The sequence below is a fragment of the Euprymna scolopes genome, chromosome 14, assembly GCF_053919585.1.
Source record: "Euprymna scolopes isolate OS-2025 chromosome 14, ASM5391958v1, whole genome shotgun sequence".
NCBI classification, from domain to species: Eukaryota; Metazoa; Mollusca; class Cephalopoda; order Sepiida; family Sepiolidae; genus Euprymna; species Euprymna scolopes.
Genome location: NC_136495.1, coordinates 97780756 through 97798012, shown reverse-complemented (window position 1 = coordinate 97798012; position 17257 = coordinate 97780756). Strand labels below are relative to the sequence as shown.

Sequence of the window (17257 nt, the reverse complement as noted above, 5' to 3'; positions counted from 1 at the left end):
AAAGAGGTTTCTTCCCTATATCCTGAAATGTGCTTTGCAGAAGCAGTCAATACCAAATATCTCAAACACATTGAAATGTGTTTGAGATGTGTGTAGTTCATGTAGCAGTCTGTCTGTCAATATCTGGTCTACTGGGCCATATAAGATCCCATGACACCTAGGAATAGAATATAGCTATATAGAAATCAAAATCAATGGGTTCCTGTATCAGATCATGTCTTGCACACAAACATAGTGACAAACCAACAAACTTGATTGAAAATATAGGAATCTCATTGGCGGAGGTAATAACTAGTGATGGGACGATTCCAATAGTTTTTCAGATTCCGATTCTTTTAAAACCTATAAATATTTTCTTATAGGGTTGTCTTTTTATTTTTAATTTTTGGATTACTGTAAAAAAGAAAAAAAGGGGGATTCTCTCACCAAACAAAAAACCATAACTCCAATTTAAAACCGATTAGTAGAGATTTATTTTCCTTTGTAGTTTAAAATGGCACTCATTTGCCTAGGTCAAATAGCAGACTTGCAGAATAAGATTTTCGCTTGACCAAACTGAAATATACAAGTTTCATCAACAAAAACCTCCAGCAGAGAACTCCAGGGGCACAAGTTAACCTGGAGGGGTATAGCGGCTCAACTGACCATGAGGAAAACCAACTACCTCCTCAAACATCCAACTTCAACCGCCCACCTCACAACCTGGAGGGCCAGCTCTGACTGCCTCCTCTTCCCATCTCTTACAATATCTTCACCCCTGACTGAATTCTAGCTTTTGTTAGTGGTCATCATTCGACCAACCAGAAGAGGACTACTGGAGATAATGGCTGGACAGTGTCTATTCAAAGGGACTTTATTTGGAGCCCATATTAAATATGAGTGTAGTTCTATTTGTAGTAGCAGTCTATTTGTCAAGAACTGGTTTACTGGGCCATATAAGATCCCATGACACGTGAGAATGTTAAATAGGAGTAGAATATAGCTATATACAAATCAAAGCCTTCAGGCTTCTATGCCATATCATGTCCTGTACACAAACATAGTGACAAACCAACAGACTTGATCAAAAATAGGTTAAATTAAATAGGTTGGTTCCAGCATGATTCTCCATTTAATGAGGTGCTTATTTTATTTCAAACAAAAAAAACATCTTGGGTAGCCGGGTGCCAACTATACATTTTAAACTCTGTGCCCCTCCCCTTTTCCTTAGCTAAGCATCTATCATCTGCGATGTCTGCTATTTATATGCACTACTAAATAACATTAAAATGAAATTAAAAAGTGTGCACAGATACAATATAGATCAAAATCATAGGTGCTGATTGACAATGCCCTGGTGTAAAGCACTGAGTAAGGATGATAGGTATTAAATGAGTTAGGATCATGTTTATTTTTGATAGATAAAGAAACTGGTTATGGTCAAAGCCCCAGGCGCTTGATGCGAGCCTGTTTGACTAAAATCAAACATCATAAAAAAAAAATCTATCCAATCGCTACTACTATATAAAAGTCACTTTGTGCGTATATGAGTTCCTTCCTCATAAGTTTGAAAACAGCTGAACCTATTTTTGGCAAATTTCACACCAAGCTAATTTATGTCTGGTTGTGTTCTTAGATACTTTGTACAGAAATTCATCCAATAAGTATCAAAAATTGAAAAAATCTGATCTTAAAAATAGCTTTTCTCTTTAATAGATAAAAATGAATAATTTTTATAGGGTAATATTTTATGCTACACCGGCAAGGGAGATAATAAAATTCTAGCAAATCATTTCTTTTTAAAAAAAAAAGATTTATTATAATCTGGATATGTAGCTTAGTCGTAGAACATTCGACTACAGATCGAATGATCCCTTGTTATGGCTCAGGTGTACTTCACTATTTTATTTTAATTTTTTCTTATTAATGAGTTCAATTTATGATAAAAGGAGATGTACCATTTAAAATCACTGCAAATCAGTTCAATGGCATATCTTAAAACTAAACATTAATCAGAAGTGACTTTTCCAGGGCATTTATCATCAAACCCACAATATTAGCTGACGTGATATTGTAAACAAACACAGACGGAATTTGATAAACAGCATTATCATTATTATTTTATTAAAAAATTTTTTGTGAATTAGTCCACTGAGCAAATTATTCCTTGTAATATATAATAATCAATAGATGATTGATTCTATAATAATACATATGCAATCTGCATAAATTTAAATATTGTATTTAAGCATATTCTATACAGTACAGAATACTCTCTGAAAGTTTTTTTTTTTTTTTTTTTTCTTTTTTTTTTTTAAATTTCAATAAATCATAATAGTACATAAATAAGAAACCTTTTTGGGAATATTCTGTATTTTGTATTTAGTTTTTTTATGGTGTTCAATTTTAGTCAAACAGACTTACAGAAAGCATTGGGGCACTTTGCTTGACAATAACCAAAACTGTAATGTATTCATAGTTTGTGTGGTAATTTTTAACTATATTTTTATTTTATCTTTTTTTATTTTTTTCAGATTAATGTCTGAAGGTGGATTTGAAGAAGATAAATCCCTCTTGCTAAGAACAAAGTATGTAATTTATTTTATTTTTTAAATTCTGTTTTTATCAAATGTAATTTTTTACATGAAACATGTTTTTACAATTTTTTAAAACGTTTTTTTAATTTTGATGAAATTTTGAAAAAATGTCATAATTTGTTTGTTGGAAAAAAAAAAAAACAATAAAAATTTCCTCATTTGTGTTTTATTTGTTTTAAATTTCACGTGAATTTCAACAATATAATTATACCTGCAGTAGAATTTAGCTGATTTTTTTTTTTTATTGTATCTGCTACTATTAAGTTTTTTTTTTTGTTTTTTTTTACATAGGCATCACCACATTATCAAGGCCCAGAGGCCACTCAAGGATAAGGGTTAAAGAGTGTACAGTAGAAATTGGACAATATAGTAATCATTAGTAATGAAAATTTGGTAAATTTGATAACTTATATGGAACGGCTCATCAAGAACTTATTTACTTTAGACTTGAACAAAACCATATTGTAGTCAGCAGGAAAACGGAAGACAATTCCACAGGCGTGCAGTTCTAAGAAAGAAGCTTTGTTCATGGAATCTACGATTAGGTTTAGGCACAGATAAAGAGTGGGGGGAATTATTGATAGTGTTTACAGCTAGACGAGTGTTTCTTGTGAAAGTTTGGCGAGGGGGGACCATAGATTGAAGCTCAGTCGAACACTTTCCATGAAAATAACGATACATCAGAGACAAACTCGCAACATCTCTTCTGTGAGATAAAGGTTGCAAGGAGGAGAAAAGGACATCTCCTACGAGGCTACAAAGTCTATTTTGAACTCTTTCAAGGCAGGACAAGTCCTTTCTAGCAGCTCCTGCCCAGATGTGGCAACAGTATTCCATCCTTGGACGTACCTGGCTCTTATATAGATAGAGAATAGAATCAGCAGTGAGATATTTACCGGATCGATAGAAAGATCCCACCATTTTTCCAGCAGCCTTGGCAACAGATTTGATGTACGTGTTCCATTTAAGATCAGGAGTAATGGTCAAGCTCAGAAGCTTGTCAAAACTTGAGGCCTCCTGAAGACGAGAGCCATTCATTTCAATTGATGCCAAATGTAGATTAGAATGTTGATGATGTAAAGAGAGAAGCTTGGTTTTAGATGCATTAAAAGTAACTAGCCACTCCTTTCCCCATTGTACTACATGCTCAAGATCAGAGGAGAGAGAATTGGAGAGAACTTGGTCGTTTACTGTCTTAGATGTGCTACCATAAATGGTAGTATCGTCAGCATAAATGTCTACAAATGATGTAAGGATGTGATTTGGAAGATCATTAATGTAGATCAGGAAAAGAGTTGGGCCCAGGATGGACCCCTGAGGGACACCGGCATTAATACTGTGAGCTTCTGATTTTTGCCCCTCAACTACTACTCTTATGAACCTATCAGAAAGAAATGATTTAATAATTGAGAAGACATTTCCAGCTATACCATAGCTAGCGATCTTATGAAGTAAACCTTTATGCCACACCCTATCAAAGGCCTTAGATATGTCAAGAGCAATTGCCCTAGAAAGATTGCCATCGTTGAGAGATTTGCTAATCCTATGCGATATAACTGTAAGCACATCTGCTGTAGATCTAGCAGAACGGAAACCATATTGAGTGTCACTAAGAAGGTTATTTTTGTTGAGATGGTTGATTACTTCTGTATTTAACACAGATTCTAGCAACTTACTCATGACGCACAGGAGACTTATTGGCCTGTACTGAGAGGGGGATGAGCGATCACCTGAATTCTTAAATACAAGGCATACTGATGAGATTTTCCAGGGAGATGGGAAACTATTCTCCTTAAGACAACATTTACACAGTTTTGTAAGTATGGGCGCTAGTTCAGGTTGAAGTTTTTTGATTACTATAATTGGAATACCGTCAGGGCCAGTTGCTTTACTGGAATCAAGGTTTTTGATTAGCTTGGCAACATCACGTACAGATATACGTATATCACATAGCGTGTTTTCTGATACAGGAGGAAATATTGGGGGTTGGCGGCCTTGGTCGCAAAGGGTAGAATTAGCTGCAAAGTTCTTGACAAAGAGTTTGGCTTTGTCTGATGCTGACGAGATTACCTCAGGTCCATTGATAATAGTTGGGATGGAGCACACGCTTCTGTTCAGGATTCTGTTTGCTATTTGCCAAAACTGGTGGGAACCAAGCCGCTGCTCAGCTACTTTGGACTTAACAGATTGAGCATACAACTCTCTTGCGTTCCTTATTACTTTCTTACAATGGTTGCTGGCAGACCTGAAAACAGCTTTAGTTTCCATACATCTATTACGTTTGAAGCAGTGGAAAAAGTGATTTCTGTGCGCAATGGCAGCAGCACATTCTGGAGAGAACCATGGCTGACTGTTAGGTTTTTGCTGAAACTTTTTAGAGGATATGAAATGGCCAATACCTACAATTAACCATTCAGTCAGGTCTAATACTATAGAGGACACATCCTTTTTAAACATGGAATTTTCAAATGCAAAGACTCTTGCTTTTTGTAACACTAATTGGATAGTAGCCTAGGCCATTTCCAGTGACTTGAAACTAGTCTGTCACTGGTTATACTCTAAATAACAATTTATATATTTGAGTGCAATGTTTTGGCAATCAGTATTCTCCAAATGATTACCCATTTAAATTCTAACTAGGCTCAATGTTGCTTAGTTTCAGTGATTTGTTAGGAACCAGTGTTTCAAACTGATTTGTCTATAACACCCTCAACTGTGCTATTAGTGTCTATATATGTGCTTAAAGTTCCTGGTATTCTCAAGCTAAAACCATATAATTACCTCTATATCTAAGGCTGAAACCCTACGATAACTATCTTTTCAATGTTAAATTCAGAGATGGGAGTAATGTAGTATTTGTTTTGTTGTCACAAGACCATCCTCTCAGATATTACTTCCTCTTCATCATATATATTAGGAATATGCTCTGCCTGGTCACACATACTGCTAATAAAAAATAATGTATCTTAAAAAGAGAGATGATTAATTTCAAATTTCAGCTTTTTATTATATAAATATATTTTTTGAAAGTTTGAGAGTTAATGTTCTTTTAATACTCAGTGAATAAACTACAAACAAAATGCTTATTGGTATCAAGTAACATCATTCTTTTCCTTCAACAGAAAAAAGACATCAAAAAAGATCTCTCTGCTGAAAAGAGATTTAGATGCCAAAGCCCGAAGTGAGGCTTTCAGGTAAGTTTGCATGTTTTTGTTTATTTGTTTCAAAAGAAACCAGAATGGGTATTTTTAATAATGCATCTTTTCATAGTTAGTGCTAAAAATACTATTACAAACTTAAGAGTGACAGACTATTTATCTCTCTTCTATGTCGAGAAGATGTAACACTAGGGTTCAAAAGTGGGATTGAAGAGATTACACCCCACGGGAGGAGTACTTTAGCTTGCAAAAATTGCCTAGGCAGCCTGGTTGCCATTCCCTAATAGAAGTGCTTCAAGTGATTAGCAATAACTAGCCTTTTTCTCGAAGAGAAAATGCAAAGCTTGGGAGGGTGGACATCCTAAAATTCCACAGAATGTAACAGCCTTCCCTCAGTCAACATATATTTCATACATTCCAGCTGAGATCATTTTAAGATTCTAACTGCCTCTGTAATGTATTTGTTTGTATCTCTCTTACACTTGGTTCACTGGGTATACTTGCCAGGTAGTTTATGAAATTCATTTTCATGAGCTCGGTTTTTACAGATTGTCCAGTGGAGATATTTATACACGCCATTGTGTCACATCCTATAGTATCTGTCTCCCAGCAAAACCTTGCAGTTGCATATCAGATAGCTCACACTGTTTATTTCTGTGTGGCAGAACCTGCACTTGTTGTCATTGCTGAGACTACTACTCTTTCTAAAAGCATTTGTCATCAATCTCTGATCTTGGGCAGCCATTATAATCCTCTCTTGATCATAGTGAAGCATTTTTAACCAATTTATAAAGCCTTTTGAAACTTGCATGTGACAAACTAACTGGACAGTCAGATGGGGCTAGGTAGCTTTTGAAATTCTATGATGCTTACCCAAATCTAAAAATAACTTAGAATAAAAATACAAAATATTCTACTTTTGTTAAAAAAAAAAAGTGTGTGATTCATTTTCTGAACATATCAGAATTTGCTTTTGATTGATAAGATAAATTATTAACATATCTTGTTATTTTACTGTTCCCCAATCAAGCCATTGTAAAGACGTTCAATTGATACTTTTCCTATGAGGCCACTATATTATTAAAGCAAACAACCATGATTTTAATGTTAACTTGAATATCGCAGATTTCATGTGACATCTACTTTCACCAAAATTCTGGCAGCAACTGAATCTTTCCTATCTACAACTGTCCTTGATAAACAACAGCACCTGGAGAACTCCCTCAGCATTTCATTTCATAAGTGAAATTTGTTCCAGGGAATATGAAACAGTAACAAATACAGATTACTTAAATAATAAAGGAAAAAATAATTCACTGAATAACATCTTAAATAACATCTATATAAAATAGTTTTCAAGACTTCAGGATTTTGAATCTCAGTATGAAAACATTTGCTATGTCTAGCTTACACTGAGGAGCTGTTACAGGGCAAAATAGTTGTGTGTGTGTGTGTGATCCAATGCAATTTAATTGAACTGTCAATATACATAAAATACCATGTAGAAAAAATGTTTTATTTTCATGAGATAAACCAATCTTTATTACTACTATAGTAATAAAGATTATTAGTCTCATGATAAAGTAATAAAATATATTAACCAAAAGCATTTCTATAGAATCATCCATGATTTCATACTTTTAATACTATAAAATAAAGAATCGACTTTTACAATATCTCCACACTTTTGATTAGATTAACACTTAATAACATTAGATTAAACACTAAATAAGTTTGATTTCATTGAGCTATATATCAGAAGTTATTAGACTCATATTTTTCTTTACTGGCTTCTTTAGTTATGCTTGCTAACTAAAGTTTTTTTTTACATTCCAATTACTTAGTGAAGCTTGTTTCCCTTTTCTTTCTATTTCCTTGCCTGAACAGTTATAAAAGTATAGGTCAACTTTGTTTGTTGTTTTTAACGATATGCAGAACTATTTTTTGAAGCTAGACTTCTGCTTTCTAAACTTGTTACAACATTTAAAAATTATCTCTTCGATCTTTCGGTTCCTTGTAATTTTGCTCATCTTTTTTTGTTTTTGTTTTTGATGAATCTTTTATCAAATGTTGCAGCATTGAATGCATTTATTGGTTTTCTTTTTTCCATTTTGGGACCATGTATAGATTCAGAACTTTAATTATCCTGACCTTTTGAAAGGAATGAGTTTAGTATGGAACCATATCTGATATCACTAAAATATGACATACTTTTACAAACATGAACCTTATCAAATAAACTTGGTTTAGAAAGCTAAACTACATTTTTGGTTTTATTTATTTTTAATGGACTCTTATTTTGAGACTATTTCCTACTGGAAATACATGTTTATCTTGTTAACATTTGAGTGATATTAGATATATCATATCAAACACCTTCCTTTCTAAAGCAGGTAAAACTGATGTGCTAAAATTTACTCAGTCTCCATTTTTTTCCTACCCCCCCCATGTATATATATGAGGTGAATTAAATTATGCAAATTAACAATTACAATATTTATTGTTCAAAAACAAAGAATATAAATTTTGTTAAATGTTAATTTGCATAATTTAATTACCATCATATATTGATGTTCTATCTTGAATAGTGAGCATTTTTTTTGTTCATGATAGGATTAAAATATTGATACTAATATTTATAATTCCAGTTTGAATTACGTAATTTTTTTTAATCCATCAGAGCTGCCTTCCATTTGCCTGCCCATGAAAAGTTAGATGGAGACACAGACTGCATGTTATGGACTCCGTACAATAAGCAACATGTCAGTGGAAGACTCTATCTTTCTCTCAATTACATTTGCTTCGCCAGTAGAGTAAGTTCAAACTGGTTTTTAATTCATTTCGATTTTTTCTTACCCAATAAGTTTCTTAGAGTTTTTTTTTTTTTAAATTTTTGAGATGGCAAACTTTACTTGACAACTAGTTTCTTTACTTGTAGATTTGACAACTATCAGTTATTGAGTTCAACTTGGTTTGGCAATTCATTATGCAATTTAAGCAGGTAGAAGCTACATGCTACACAGTGCATGATACAATCAATTTATTAAGAAAAATATTTGATGAACAAATAATTTCACAAAATGGACCTGTCAGCTGGCCATGCGATTTAATCCCATTAGATTATTTTCTTTGGGGATATGTAAAGTCCTATGTCTATACTGATAAACCAGACACAATAGACCACAATTGCCAAAATACAACCTAATTTAATGCATAAAGTTTGAGAAAATTGGATCTAGATTACACCACATTCCTGAGATTATATTTAAATTATAAATGCCAAAAATGAATCTTTAGAATAAACCACATATTTGTATAGTGAAAATATTTTTCTGTGATTTATTTTAATTTAAAGTTTGCCACCTGTACAAAAAACACCTTTTACTTAACATACTGTATTTTGCAGCAAATATCACATTTGTCATGTTTTCCATGTTTCAAGATTATTCTGGACTGTGCATGCTAACATGTTAAAATAAGTTAGCTCCCTTTGAATACATACGGGTTTGAAAAAGTTATGTTGAGTGATGGCAGCTGCTGCTGTGACTGAGCAGACCAATGCCTGAGCGGCAGATTCTATTGCACTTCCCACAGAGGTACCCTCTATTAGGCTGTGCTAATGCTGCCCTCTTGTGCCTGCCTCTTCTCCCACTGTTCATTTCTTCTCTCCTCACTCAGCCGTATACTTTTTGACTTTGACCCTCCAGGAGTCACGGTCTGCAGCATAAGATTCGAGGTCTACAGGGTTGATGTTGCCAGATTTTAAACCTTTTTGCACACATCCCTTAAATCTGAGGAGTGGTCTACTAGTTGATTTCCTGCTGGCTGAGAGTTTGCCATACAGGATGTCTTTGGGTATTCGGCCATCCTGCATGTGAACAATGTGCCTTAGCCAGCACAGATGTCTTTGGGAAAGGAGGGCAAACATGTTTGGAAGATTTGCTTTGGCGAGAGCATCTTTGTTAGGAATGCGGTCCTGCCATGTAATGCCTAAGATCTTTCTTAGAGTGTGCAAATGGAAGGCGTTTAGTCCGTGCTTTTGGCGCGTGTAGAGAGTCCATGTCTCGCTGCAGTAGAGTAAGATGCTGAGGACACAGACTTGATATATCCTCATCTTTGTGTTCATGGTCAGCATGTTATTCCATGCAGGCCATATATGTTGCTGCTTTCCCGATGCAGGTGTTTAACTCAGCATCCAGATGTTGTTAGAAATGATGGAGCCTAGATAGGGAAAGTCTATCACCACCTCCAGTGTGTGATCGCCAACGGATATGCAGAGGACGTTGCTGACATCTTGAACCATGACATTTTTCTTAGGTCTTATTATTAGACCAAATTCATTGCAAGCATGGGTGAGGTGGTCAGTGAATTGTTGGAGGGCTTCTTCAGAAAGGGCAACTAATGCTGCATCATCAGCGAACAGCATTTTCCTGATGAATGCCATGCAGACTTCAGTTTTGGCACATAGATGGGCAGGTTGAAAAGGCCTACATCTCCTCTTGTGCGAATATAAAAGTCAACTTCAGTTTGATTAAAAGCAGAAGTGAGAAAAAAAATATCAAAAAGAGTTGGGGCAAGAATACAGCCCTGTTTCACACCACTGAGGATGGGAAAAGATTCTGAAAGTGATCCATTAAACCTGACAGAGCCTTTCTTGTCTTCATGGAAGGAGGTTATTATCCTCAGGAGTTTGGAGGGACATCCCATTTTTTGTAGGAGTGCAAAGAGGCCGCTTTTACGAACCAGGTCAAATGCCTTTGTAAGATCAATGAAAGTGAGGTACAGTTGTTTCATCTGGTTTTGGCACTTCTCCTGTAGCTGTTGTAAGGAGAATACCATGTCAAAAGTTGACCTTTCTGCTCTAAAACCACATTGTGCCTCTGGGTAAACTCTTTCTGCAAGTGACTGGAGCCTGTTCAATACTTCATGAACAAAGTCTTTTCCAACAATGCTGAGCATGGAGATGCCATGGTAATTATTACAATCACGCGATCACCCTTATTTTTGTAAAGCGTTGTAATGTTGGCGTAACGCATGTCTTGCAGAATCGAACCCTCTGTCCAGCACTGGAGCAGAAGTTGATAGGAGAACTGTATTTTTGCTGGCCTTGATGATTTCAGGTGGAATGCCATCACCACAGAGCTTTAGCAAGGATGTCAATGGCTTCAGTGAGTTTATCAGGGGAGGGTGGGTTATCCAGCTCGTTCATGGCTAGTAGGGGTGGGACGCCTTCAATTGCTGCGTTAGTGACGATATTCTCGCGTGAGTATAGCTGCTGATAGTATTCAGCCCATCTCTCCATTTGTTTTTCGCGGTTTGTGATGATGTTGCCTGATTCTGACTTCAGTGGTGCAGTCTTAACTATAATTGGGCTGAAGGCCACCTTCAGTCCCACATACATCCCACAAATGTTTTCACAGTCAACAGAAAGCCAGTATTCATTAGTGCAGCATCTAGCAGTTTTCTGGGCGTCACTTTTGGCCTTCCTGTGTGTAGCGAATGTTTTCTCGGAAGGATGTCTCTTTTGGCCTTCCTGTGTGTATTAAGTATCTTCTTGGAATGGTGTCTCTTACACTCAAGCAGCGCAATGTGTTTAGCTGAGATAACTGGCTCTAGTTCAGTAATCCCTGCCTCAAACCAGTCTGGATTCTCCTTCTGCTTGCCAAAGGTGTCCATAGCAGAGCATAGTAGGTGGCCTCACGAATGTATCTCCATCTCTCTTCCAGTTTGTTGGACAGTCTTTTAAGGCTTTCTGGAGTGAGTCTGTGTGTGTGAGGGGGGGGGTATCTTTTTTGCTTGGCATTGTGGATTCTCTTAGGTTTGAGACAGACTTTAGCTGCAACTAGAGTGTGGTCAGTATCGCAGTCTACACTGTGGTAGCTGTGAGTATTCTGGATGCAATTCAGAAAGTCTCTTCTGGTGATGACGAAATCCAGTTGGTGCCAATGGCAGGATTGAGGGTGTCGCGAGGATACTGTGATATGTCTTTGTTTGGAAGAATATGTTTGTGATGCATGTCATTGAATGTAAACAGCTCGAGAAGTCTCTTTCCATTTTTGTTCATCTTGCTGATGCCAAAATGACTAATACAACGAGGCCAGGAGTCATGATTCGCTCCAATATGGGCATCGAAATCACCGAGGAGGTATAGTTTAACTGAGGCAAGAATTGTCTTTATGGTGCTCTCTGGCTCCTTGTAGAACTCATCCTTTACTTCAGCACCAGAGCTGAGAGTGGGAGCGTAGATACTCGGAATATTCACTGGGCCTGATTTGCTGGAGAGACACTTGGGGAGGATTCTTGGCATGCCTTTGGATAAAAGTTCAACTGCAGACAGCAGGCTGTTCTTCACTGCTAGTCCAACACTGTGTAAGCGTGGCTCTTCTGGTTCCTTGCTTTGCAAGAAAAAAGTGTAATCCTGTTCTCTGATGCTGCCACGGTCTGCGTGTCTTGTCTCCTGCAGGACTGCTATGTTAATGTTGAGCCTCTTTAACTCGCGGTTGATGATGGCTGTCTTTCTTGCATAATCAAGTTGCTGGAGATCATTTGAGAGTCCAGGCCACATAGTCCCAACATTCCAAGTTGCCAGTCTCAATGCTGATGGCTTTGAAAATTTTGAAGATTTGGTTTTGGCAGGTGCACAGTTTCTGATCTGCTTTTCGGATTTTGTTCTAGCTCCAGTCACCTAATGAAGCAAACAGACCATGGCAGGTCAGCATCTAATTGGCTGGGGTCCGCCCAGCTTAAGGCAGGTGATGGTTGACTAGTTGGGATTTCAATGATCCCTTCCACCGTCGGAGACAACCCATAGTGTTCAAGCTTATGCCAATACGCTCAAGACTTATAACTGCTGTCTTCTGTGTTGTTTCTGTTGCTGGAGCAGCAGCAATGAAGTGAGCTCTCTCAGGCATGAGCCTGAGCAAAGTGTATAGAGGTCCTAATCTGCCCAGTACTTAAGCCCCCCCCCTCCCTCTTGACCTTGCTAGTGTGTTCCAAAAGAAAGCAGAGCAGTATGTTTGGCACCAATTTGGTTGCAGGAGTCAGTTCGCTGATCCACCTTCAAGGCTTCACTCCTAGTTTTGTAGGTTTACTCCCTACACCTGGCCATTGGATCATTAATCTCCTCGGCTCTCTAGCCATTGACTATTTGCAGCAGTTCCTCTGCCTAGATTATTGGTGCAATGTAACCCACCCCATCTCCATGTGATTTAGCCTGCCAGCTCAAGCGGTGTACTGGGATGTGACGCTTGGAGTCAGCACAGGAGAGATTAGGAGGTAGATGAGGTCTAGTGGCGCTCATCTGCCCTAACAGATAGGACACAGCATGGAAAGCTGCCAAAGATATTACCCCTACTCAGCGCCCCTACACCTCAGCAGTAAACTAATTCCTTCTAAAAAGAGATAGTCAAGCTTGAGTCGGTGAACCTCCTAGTATTGTACCGAACTATACCTCAGTCTGACAGTAACAAGGTCATCCAACTTAAAAATGGTCTAGACTTGTCGTGAATGTATTCTTGACTTGGTATGAACAGTGCATGCTGTTGTTTCTGTGTCAGAATTATCAATGGTGGCGCTAGTGTGATATGCATAGAAATCGGAATTCATCTAGTTTGCTGTGAGGACAATCAACACTGCATGCAAAGGGTCAAAAACAATTAGAATGTATTAATTAATCAATGTTTATGTAGTAGTAATGCCACAAGAAATCTTTCCTCAAAGAAACAGAAGGTGTGCTCTCTCTGCTACCGGCATGTGGAAACCAAAAGAAAAAGACCCAAGACGTGTGACTTGTTTTATGGTGAAGAACATGTTAAACCATGTGAAGTGGCAAGATTTAATGAACATAAAAGAAACCAAAGTTGAAGTGAGAGAAAAGGCAGCATTTTGTTTATGTCTGATCGGTGAATATCCATCAGTAAAATATAAGCTTGCATATGAGAAAACAGTGATCAAGGAAAAAATCTAACTTAAAAAAAATTCTGTTATTGTAAGCTATAATTTTTTTAAACCCTACAGAACAATTCATAATTTAAATGATTTTTAAAAAAAGGTTTATTCAATTATAGTTCAGTTGTGCTCCTAAATCAAAGACTTTCTCAACTGTGCTTCTAGTCTAAAAAATAAAAAGCTCTTATAATTGTATGTATAAAACGTGTATAGTTATTTCATTTTATTTTTTTCTAAATAGATTCGTGACCAAGTATCTGTGATAATTCCCAACCGAGAAATCTTAGTCGTAGAGAAAATCGATAGTTCCCCTTCCGGAAATGTGATTAGCAATGCTTTGTTAATCACAACAAAAGGAAAAGTAAGTTGAAATCTTTTCTACAATTTACATCTTTATTTCAAGAAAAATATCAAATATTGTCATTTATTAAAATCATTTTTTTTTTTATAAGAGAATGTTAAAATCTCTATATTATTTTTAATATAAGAATGTGTTAATTTAATATGGATAGAACCAGACCTGGTATTACTTACCTTCGACTTCAGAGGATACTTAGAAGGGATGATTTATTAGTGCTATAAAGGCTTTAATTTTTGTAGTGCGACTTGAAATCTTGCAAAGGAATTTCTAAAATTTCTTAACAGGAATAACCTATTGAAAAAGAAAAGTGTTACTCTGCATGTTTTAAACCTGGTCCAAATTTAAATTTCATCAAACTTTTTTGAAAATGACAATAATATTAAATTTCTTGACATTTTTTTTATTGATATTCATATTTTTTATTGAATAGATCCTGTAAAATTCATTAAAATTTGATAATTTTTTTTTGTTGATTTAAAAAAATAAATAACTAGATCTATTGGAGGTGGGGGTGTACAAAGAGTAGTCTCCTAGTGGAGGCTCTTCTATCATAGATTAGGAGTGGAACTATAAACCCTTAGCATTGGTATATATAAAATATGTTAAGAGTACAAAATACGAGATTTCATAAAACTCTTCAGGTAAAGAATATTAATTAGTGATGTTATAAAATTCTTTGCAAAATTATTGTTGTGACTAAAAATAAGAACTATTTCTTGCCAAAATGTAGCTATTTTATCCTTCCTTCTTTAGTATCCTTGTGGGAGAATTTCTTTGTATAAACCGATTTTAAGATATTTAGTAAACTGGCAATTAAAAAAATGTCCATTTTATTTAAATTGGAAACTTAAAAACTCGGTAAATCAGGATTTAAAATAAAATTAGAATTAACTTTTTTGCAAGCTAAAAATTGTTTTAACTTTGTTGTATAAATTATGCAGAGAAGTCTACTTGTCATCATAGTTCATGCTGTAACTTGAACCTGGTGAGTCACTAGGTTCAAGATACAGCTTTAAATATATTATGTTAATCCTTTGAGCTTTGGATTAAATAATGTTATTAACCATATTCTATTAATATACCTGGATAGGCATAGTATTTAGCAGGTACAACTGTTCTAGGCACACTCCTAGAAGTGCACAAATGGCTCTCTATTGGAGTTTTCTATTAGACTTAGATGTAGGAAATCCCGTGTCTTACGACGCATGAGGCAATCAAAGTATACCATCATTTTCAATCTGAAACCAGATCTCCAGCTTCTTCCCACTGTAAAAAAAAAATCTCTTGCTTCCAGTTCATTTTTGATCTTCCTCTTTTTCCATCATTGGAGCACTTGATTAGCAATTCTCTTTGGGGGTCAATCTTAGGATATGTCCAAGCCAACCCAGAAGTCATTTGTAGATTGTTAACCATCCCACCTGTTGATTAGTGTGCATATAAATTAAATAATATTACTAAATTTATTTTAATAGCTCAATTAGCTACTAAATTATGACCATTCAGATTTGTTGTAAATTAAAAAAAATTATCAGCTTGCGTGCTATTGGTCTACAAGCCAATTTTCAGTGTATAGAAATTTCAAACAAATGTGGAAATTAATTATAATGAAAGCAATAATTGCTAAATCAATCATTGAGCAAAATCTGATTAGCTTTCCCCTCCCTCTCCAACATATACAAAAATGACAAAGTACAAACATTTCACTGTTCATATTGATTTCATTTTAACTGCGGATGCATTGAATATTAATGATTTACAGTTTATGAAGATTAAACTAGATTATTCTTCTAATAGTAAATAAAAAAAAAATTATTTTATTTATTTTTATACAAAAAATAGACTGTAAACAAATTGATAATAATGTAAAAAAATTTTTTAGTATTTTGTTCAGAGATTTTCAACCTGGATTTTTTTTAATTTCTTTTTTTCTTTGTGTGAAAGACAACTTAAAATCTTAAAGTAGCCCATTTTCTTTAAGTTGGCACCATTTTATGTGTATATATCTATAGAATATCATATGCACTACATAAAAAAGTCAATCGCTTATCATTGCAAATAGTGACATAACAAAAAGTAGTTTGAAAATAAAGCAAACAAAACAACCTGGGAGAAATAATTCTAAATTTATAAAGAAAAAAAAGGTTAAATTTTGTTTACATCCAAATCATCAAAATAACACACAAAATGGTAAAATATAATTGAATGAAATTTTACTATGTTTATCTGTTTTCACACACTTAATTAATTGTAATACTTTAAATTTTTTTATTTATTTATTTATTTTTATTTATTTATTTATTTTTTTTTGTTTAGATGAATTTTACATTTGCCCAACTTCAAGATCGAGGAGTAATATTGGACAAAATTTCATTTTTCCTTTACAAACAGCCTGGCATCAAAGAGTAAGACTTTTCTCTATCGTTTTTTGTAATGTCTAAATCTTTGCCAGTGAATATCGAATAATTAACAACCTTTTTAAATAGAATTTGTATGTTATCTAATTAGGCAGTTTTCTTGGCATAATCATCGCTGATAATGAAAGGAAAGGTTTTCTAACCTTGTTCTTTGATGCATGTTTGATTAAACGTTATTGACAATTCCTTTTTTTTTTTTTCTGTTGAAGTTTTGTGTTTAATCAGATTACTATACTCATTTTGTTTCATAATGTTTTGGCTGATGTAACTTTTAATCTTCAGGTGCAACTTGGGAACCTAATACTCAAGTTCAACTGTTAAGTTTGCAAGTTGAAAAAATCTGCACGTGAACAAACTTCAAGGTTACATCAGCTAAAATGTTGTGAATATCATGATATAACAACCAAAATAAATAATTCAAAATTATCAATCTCCGTCTAAAAAAAAAATGTCAAAACATAGTTTGAGCCATATTAACAAAATATAGTAAGATATGGAGGAGTATAGCAATGCAGGAAGCGGCAGTTGAATTGGTGTGACATATGAATAATAAAAGAAGGTCTTGTTTGTTTTTGTTTAACTTCGTATATCCATTTATTTTTAAAAAAACAATCACATTTACAAATCCGTAAATATGGACTTAATGTTTGAGATATCCAAGATGGTCGAAATCTTTAATATTTCAAGAATATCAAAAAGAAAGGAGCCAAAGAATTTTGTTCCGTTTTATAGTATTTTCATTTAAAAAAAATTTTTTACTACATTTTCTGGTTTATTTCTTTTTTAAAAAGAGATGATAAA

At 34.9% G+C, this 17257-nt stretch overlaps 1 protein-coding gene across 2 annotated transcripts in view; it reads left to right on the top strand.

Annotated features, from left to right (window-relative positions):
- LOC145293194 (TBC1 domain family member 9-like) overlaps positions 1-17257 on the top strand; it is a 152804-nt gene that overhangs the window by 81860 nt on the left and 53687 nt on the right. For both annotated transcript variants that reach the window (XM_080139689.1, XM_080139690.1), the window contains exons 10-14: positions 2514-2567; positions 5699-5770; positions 8415-8547; positions 13923-14042; positions 16356-16444. In XM_080139689.1, the coding sequence (XP_079995815.1) occupies positions 2514-2567; positions 5699-5770; positions 8415-8547; positions 13923-14042; positions 16356-16444 (468 nt within the window). The remainder of the gene's footprint in view (positions 1-2513; positions 2568-5698; positions 5771-8414; positions 8548-13922; positions 14043-16355; positions 16445-17257) is intronic.